Source organism: Egretta garzetta, unplaced genomic scaffold, assembly GCF_000687185.1.
Source record: "Egretta garzetta isolate BGI_Z169 unplaced genomic scaffold, ASM68718v1 scaffold38, whole genome shotgun sequence".
In the NCBI taxonomy this organism is placed as follows: Eukaryota; Metazoa; Chordata; class Aves; order Pelecaniformes; family Ardeidae; genus Egretta; species Egretta garzetta.
The window spans coordinates 26,964-33,677 of NW_009260667.1; the positions used below are offsets into that span (position 1 = coordinate 26,964).

General features: G+C 40.8%; 1 protein-coding gene across 3 annotated transcripts in view; it reads right to left on the minus strand.

The window, feature by feature from the left end:
* WBP11 (WW domain binding protein 11) overlaps nt 1–5,721 on the minus strand; it is a 16,259-nt gene extending 10,538 nt beyond the window's left edge. For 2 of the 3 annotated variants that reach the window (XM_035901060.1, XM_035901059.1), the window contains exons 1-4: nt 2,808–2,955; nt 1,801–1,934; nt 979–1,178; nt 1–188 (exon numbers count right to left, since the gene is read on the minus strand). In XM_035901060.1, the coding sequence (XP_035756953.1) occupies nt 1–188; nt 979–1,178; nt 1,801–1,934; nt 2,808–2,854 (569 nt within the window). In that variant the 5' untranslated portion in view covers nt 2,855–2,955. Of the gene's footprint in view, nt 189–978; nt 1,179–1,800; nt 1,935–2,807; nt 3,005–3,371; nt 3,466–4,093; nt 4,126–4,964 lie in introns of those variants that run through there. The other variant, XM_009645571.2, reaches the window with a different exon arrangement.
* Nucleotides 5,722–6,714: the final 993 nt, after the last annotated feature.

Sequence of the window (6,714 nt, forward strand, 5' to 3'; positions counted from 1 at the left end):
CTTTTCTTCACCACCTTCCCTCTCCTTGTCATTATCACGATGCAGGAAGTCCTCGCCTTCACTGTCTGCATCTGACCTATCGCTGTCACTGTCATCACTACTCTCATCATGCTTGTCTTGATCCATATCCTCAGGATAACCTTCATCTTCACTGGTACTGGACATATCATCATCATGCCCTCGCTGTCCTGCAGGAAAGAAAGTATTAGGAAATGCATAAACTCCAAATACACTGGTGTGAAAGACAGTATTTTTTATGTCTATAGTTAGAAAAATCCCCCTCGCAACAGCACAGACATATTGTCAACCCTTTACTGTTTAGCATATATTCTTGAAGAATATTTGGAGAGTTTACTTATAAGATTTCCTATTAACCAGCTGGTTAATTTGCACAGCAAAAAAATGAAGGCAACTCCTATCTGTAACTCATTAGTTAATTCTATTCAGCAATGGCCCACCACTGAAATACTTCTGATGTTTTCTGGTATGCAGTAGAGCTGATCCCCCATTCACAAAAGTTTCTAGGGATCATACAGTAACTGTGTGAAAAGCAAATGGATACCCAGGGTTGGTTGGGGTTTTTGTTGTTCTTTGGTTTAGGTTTTTCTGAAAAAACAAAACTTCTCTGAGAACGGCTGGGTTTTTTAAAGGGTTAATATATACACAATGTTCCAGCACTGTTAAGACCACATGGGAAAATATTCAATCTGTGAAAGCCAATAAAAAAAAAAATCTGATAGTTGTAATTAGAAGTTTCAACATTTAAAAATATATTTGATAACAAAATTGCAGATATTATGAAATATAACAGAATCACCTCAGAGGTGCAATCACTGAAGAAGAGTCCTTCAAGTAGCATTAACACCCATATTGCCCAGAGAATATGTTGGCTAGGGCACACTATGTTCACAGCAGTACTATCCATAGCAAAACAGAAAGGTCAAGGAAAACCCCACACAGTACTAAGAAAGTCCTTACCTGCTTCAGAACTATAAGAAATCTCTTCTTCTCGCCTTCGAGGAGGCATCTCCAAGGTGAAACCCACTTTACGGCCATACATCTGTAGGACCTGAGGTGGGGGTGGCCCTGGAGGAGGTCCAGGGGGTTTCCTGCCTGGAGGCAAACGTGGAACACCAAGCCCAGGAGGAGGAAGTACTGAAATGGACCGAACTGGTGGTCTGGAAATAAGAAAGGAAATGAGAAATGTAGAAGCACAAACAAGCAAAAGCAAACATGCACTTAATAGAATTCTTTAGCCTTCTCTCATCATTGCTTACACAGCTTCTAAAAAGAAACATGAACATTTATAAAGTATAGATTTGTCCCAAGGAGTTTACGACCTCATACAAAGACATGATTGCTGAAGACCAGACAGAAGCAGAAAGAAGTAACCACAATGTTCATGAAAAGAGAAGGCTATTCAGAAAGAAACAGAAATAACTAGTACTAGAACAAGAAACCTGATAAACAAGTAAACTAGTAGCTTAAACCAAATATACTAGCAAGACAAAAGAACACATATATGGCAATTTAAGGGGCACTTATGTCCAAAGTGGCAGGACTTTAAGTATGCATAAAGATAATACAGAAAGACAAATGCTAGAAGACATAGTATATTACTCAAAGCAATTTAAACAAAACCTTTAAAGATTACAGGGCTTTAGTTAAAAGAAAGTACAATTCACTCGCAGAGAACTCTCCATTTCTGCTGGTCAATATCACCTCTGCTTCTACCCCTAACTCCTCCCCAGTAATAAAAGTGCTCCTGTTTTACTTCCCTAAGTTTCTTTTTCCACTTACCCATAGGCTGATGTCTTCTTGAGGATAGAAGGTGGTTGGGCCCCTGGAAGGGGAATGTCCTGTATGAGGATGTTGGAGGGAGCATGCGGCATATCTGGCAAGGGGATGCTTTCCACTTCAACATGCTGAGCATTCTGGGGAACAAAGACAAAAAAAAGAGGTAATGGGGCATTCCCACAGAAGCTACTGCACAACCTCATGACCTTCCAGAGTACAGAGCACACAGGACCTGCCACCATTTCCCAAAGGTGTCTGTTCTTAGGGCATGTTATCTTGCAGCGGTCCACAAGGCATTTGGGAAAAAGTCAACAATAATAGCTTTCAACATAAAACAAAGCACACCAGTCCACCCATGAAAGGCTTTAGTCAAAATCCAGTCAGTTTTCCATCTCCCTTTATGCTTTCAGTCCCCAAAGGGAAGAGGCTGCAGACAAGTACGCCTGTATTTTCTGAGTATCCAGAAGGCACAAACCACAGGCTGCTGCATATTCCAAAGAAAGAAAGAAAGAAAGAAAAAAAAAAAAAAGAAGAATCTTACAGATACTTGCACTTGGGCAACATTATGTTCTCCAATATAGTAAGGAAGAATGTCAAGGAAAGGTCTTTAAAGGACTGCCAAAGGATTCTCATTATTTCCAGCAACAGATTTAAGAGAAATTCACAGAAATATCAACTGCAGACCCACAGGCTCACTTTCTCTTTGATACATAAAACAAATTCTGATATTGTTGATCTGCAACATAAATTTCCCTTTCCCCTGTAATTTCTTGTTGAATGAAATCAATATATCGGAGATAAATACAGACTCGACAGCCCCCATGCTGTCCTCACTGAAATGCCGTAACCAGAGATACTATGCTAATTAATGTAAGTACTTTATATGGGCCACATAACATATACACTGGTCTCTTACAAGAAGTTCCCTTTCTTCATAACTGTCACACCTGATGAGTGGACAAATAGTATACACTACCACAGTTACAAGCCTGAAATATAATAAGCATTACCTTAACAGCATCAAAATACTGGCTGAGTTGTGATCTCTTCTGCTCATACTCCACTTCCAATTTGCGCAGTTCTTTATAGATGTCAGGATTCTCCTTCTCGTAGAGCCGCAAGATGCGCTCGAAAGTCTCACGGAGTTTCTTACGTTTATCCTTTAGCACTTTTTCATTAAGTTGTGGCTGCTGTACCGGGTTAAACTCTAATCCAAGACAACAAAAAACAACCCAAAAATTCATAACCTATTCTACTGCACAAAGCAAACAACTTCCAATCCCTGTTTTCGGGAAGTCTTCAGCTTCATGACAATCCCCTCCTTCAACTCTAAGTTACTACCACAAACAATACTCATTCCTTTTATCAGCCACCTTCCTGAAAGAAAAGTGTCATCTTTGATGGCACTACATCACCTCAAATCGTAATAAATCCCCAAATATTCATAGAATCTCCCCTTCTAACAGTAAAGGAAAAAGGCTTCTCTATTTTAGTCTGCCAGTCATCTCTTAAAATTATGTTATGCATCTACATAAACCACTGCCCAAGTCCAACACCCGGTAACCCTCACTCACCCATCTCATCCAATTTTTCCATGTCCCGGATAATCTGCTTTGGATCTTTCATCTTCAGTACAGCTGCTCGTACCATCATTCGTTGTTTTTTGTTCTAAAAAAATTAGAGATCAAGCAGATCAGAAAAGCGTCACAGAAGAAAGAGACAGAACACTTGTACCAAATACTCCCCTCTCAATATTCCCAGTCTGCAGAAAAAACACACACCTCAAAATACCCTGCAAATATTAACCATGGCACAAAGCAGCAGCAAAGGTAATTAAAACTTCTGAGAATTTTAATTCCACTATCTTGCTATTTACAAATGCTTCTATAATTCATTCACTCCAATTAAGACACATACAATCAACAAGACAACCATCTGACAAAAGGTATACAGTAAAACATGCTACAAAGTATGTGTCTTGGGTGGTTTATTTGTTGTTTGGGTTTTTTGCTGGTTTTTGGTTTTTTAATTCCCAAGTGCTTACAATTACATTTCAAAAAGCTGTAATCATTGCATGTTAAAAAAAATAGTAGATGATGAGATATGGTCACTCAAAACAAAGATTTCTGTCTATGTTTTCTTAAAACTATTTGTTTGGACAGCATTTTCCAAAATCAATCTTAGGATATCAACCAAAACATCTGTAGTCTATTCATCGGCCACAGCCCATTACAATCACAAACACGATACATAGTACAGAGGATTCCAAGTAAATCTTTCTGGTATCTTTCTTTACCTTCTTTAGCTCCCTTTTCCGAGCTTCCTTCCCTAAAGAGGAGGGGGAAAGAGAAAATAACAACTTGAAAAAGACAACCAAATCCATGAAGAACCTTTCCTTCATCAAGATTAGTGCCGTTTCTCAACAGTTCATTCATTTTACAGAGGCTGTAACTTTTAAACTCATCTTCCCAATGAGAGAGAAATACAGCATGAAACAGATTTCTATTTTGTGTGTCATACAGAAAAGAAAGGAGATAAAGCAGTCTTTGTGTCTCCACAAGCAGGGGTGTTTCTATACAGAAAAGAACAATAGGCAGCAAAAGTCACAGTGATGTGTGCAATCGTGAAAGGATTGCTGCCCAGAAGCTGAAACAGAGCCAACAACAGACTTTAAAAATACATAGGCTTTGAATGCACATCTGAAATAAAGCATAATTCACCACAGAAGTCTGGACTTTCTTCGTCTGCTTAGGACTGATAACATCTGGCATGTTACCAAAAGGGAAAACACAGTTAGATGACTCCCTCATCTAACCGGACCAGTTACAAAATTTGACACGTTCCTCAAATTCTAGCTCCAGACAGATTAACAATGTCCTAAGCAGCAGCCTGCAGTTTACCCAACAGCTAAGTACAGAGACCTTTGAACACTGATAACTACAGTGAAAACTAAGAGGTAAATACTGCAGAGGAGCAACAGCATGCAAGCAAGCAGCCTTCTTAGGAAGTTTTTACATAGCCAAAATTGAGATAATATTTTTCAAGTTAGGGAAACTCAGTTCTGATTGACAAGTGAGGATCTTCTCTTCAGAGAAAGCTTTTTATCTGCTTCCCTAGGACACACGCCCCCCCCCATTCCCATCTGCTTAGCTTTTATGGATACTTACGGGCCTGATCTGTGGGATTCATAAACTTCCCACTCTTGGTGGATGATGTAGATCTCCGCCCCATTTTGACTTTTTCCCTTCTGCCTCAAAAAAAAAAAAAAACCTAAAAAGAGGGAGAGACCTGGAAAAGAGAACATGGTTTCAGGTCCTATGCACCAGTAGCTTGAGTATGCTTATTTCTCCTCTCCATATCAGCAGGCTGCTCCCTCAAAAACCTCAAATACTTGTGAGGTCCTCAAACACTACTACAAGCTCGGACATTCACATCAAAATCACCCTACTTTAACTAAGTACTACTATTTAAGTCCCTACTTACTACTACTTTACTAAGGACCTACTTCAAACTAATCAACCAGATAGTTATTCACTCCAAGACCAAGAAGCTTCTTGCTTACACTACAGAGTGCACAGTGGGGGGAGAAACACACGTTCTGTTTTTCTAACAGCATATCAGAGCCCTTCTAGCTTTTCGTTTACTCTCATAGAAGCTCTTCAATGTTTACCTTTTCCATTCCTCTCTACTTCAAATGTTTCCCACAAATTTCCTCCTTTCCTCAGACTTTTATACTGCCCTTGATTTTTCTTCCCAGCAACCACTATCCACCAGCAAGCATTCTGCACACACATCTGTCTGTTCTCCTCCTCCTCAGAGACCACTGCTACACCACTGCCCTTATGCTCTCTACCTCCATCAGTATTACTTCAAGCTGTATTACAATGACCAGAGAAGGAAAAGTTATCCTGGAAAGAATTATTTCCTATCTTTAGGCATTTCTTCAACTTATAGATGACTTTGTAAGTACTCAAACTACAGCCAGGGATGTTGCCTCTCTCACAGCTCTCATCTCCCCCCACCTCCACCCCTACTTCCCCGCCAAAACTCCACTGAGGGGAAAAAAAAAAAAAACCCACCAAACAACCCCACAACAGATTCCACTCCAAAACCTAAAATGCCCTCTGAAATTTGGGAGTTGATGGGATGCAGCTTTCTAGTCACCATACTGCATCCAAATAGATCATGACCAAAGTGAAAGCATTCACAAGTTCAGTCTGAAGTTCTCTGCTGCCTCACTGCAGTCACCATGTCCGTCCTTCTTCCCTAATTACAGAAGATGCCACTCTCAAACCACTAAATGACGTGCCTCCCCTTACCCCCTAAAAAGAAATTTAAGCACTGTGCCTCATTTAGTCCTTCAAGGCCTCGCAGAAGGGGTTCCTGCAAGCTCCAAGAAGTGACAACATTCAATGCACTGACCAGTATAAATCTAGAAAGCTCTGTTCGTGGCTTACACTACCCGGTTATGCTCACGGCTGGCCCGTGTGCAAGAGCTTCCCACGGCTTCTGATCACCCACACTTCCTACTCACAAGATCACACTTTTTTTTTTTTTTTGCACGACACTATCACTTCTTTAGGCGGGAAGCTCACCGAACAGAGGTAGGAGTTACCTTTGCACCCCGCATTTCCCAGATTTCTAACACGTAAAGGGAAAGGGAATAAACTTCTGAAGCCTCGATCCCAAACTCTTTCAGGACACAAAGCAAAGAGCTTCAACGCAACAAGTTAACAGCCGATGGGGAAAAAACCCAACCACTAAATTTATTATATTTTTGGCCACTGGGGAACGAAGCATAAAGTCTCCCATGAGGCACACGAAAGCCTCCCCTCCTCCCCCGACGAGGGAGGAAGAGAAGGCGGTAGCGCAAGCCGCCGCCGCCTCCTCCTCCTCGTTTCCGTTCTCCTTCTCCTC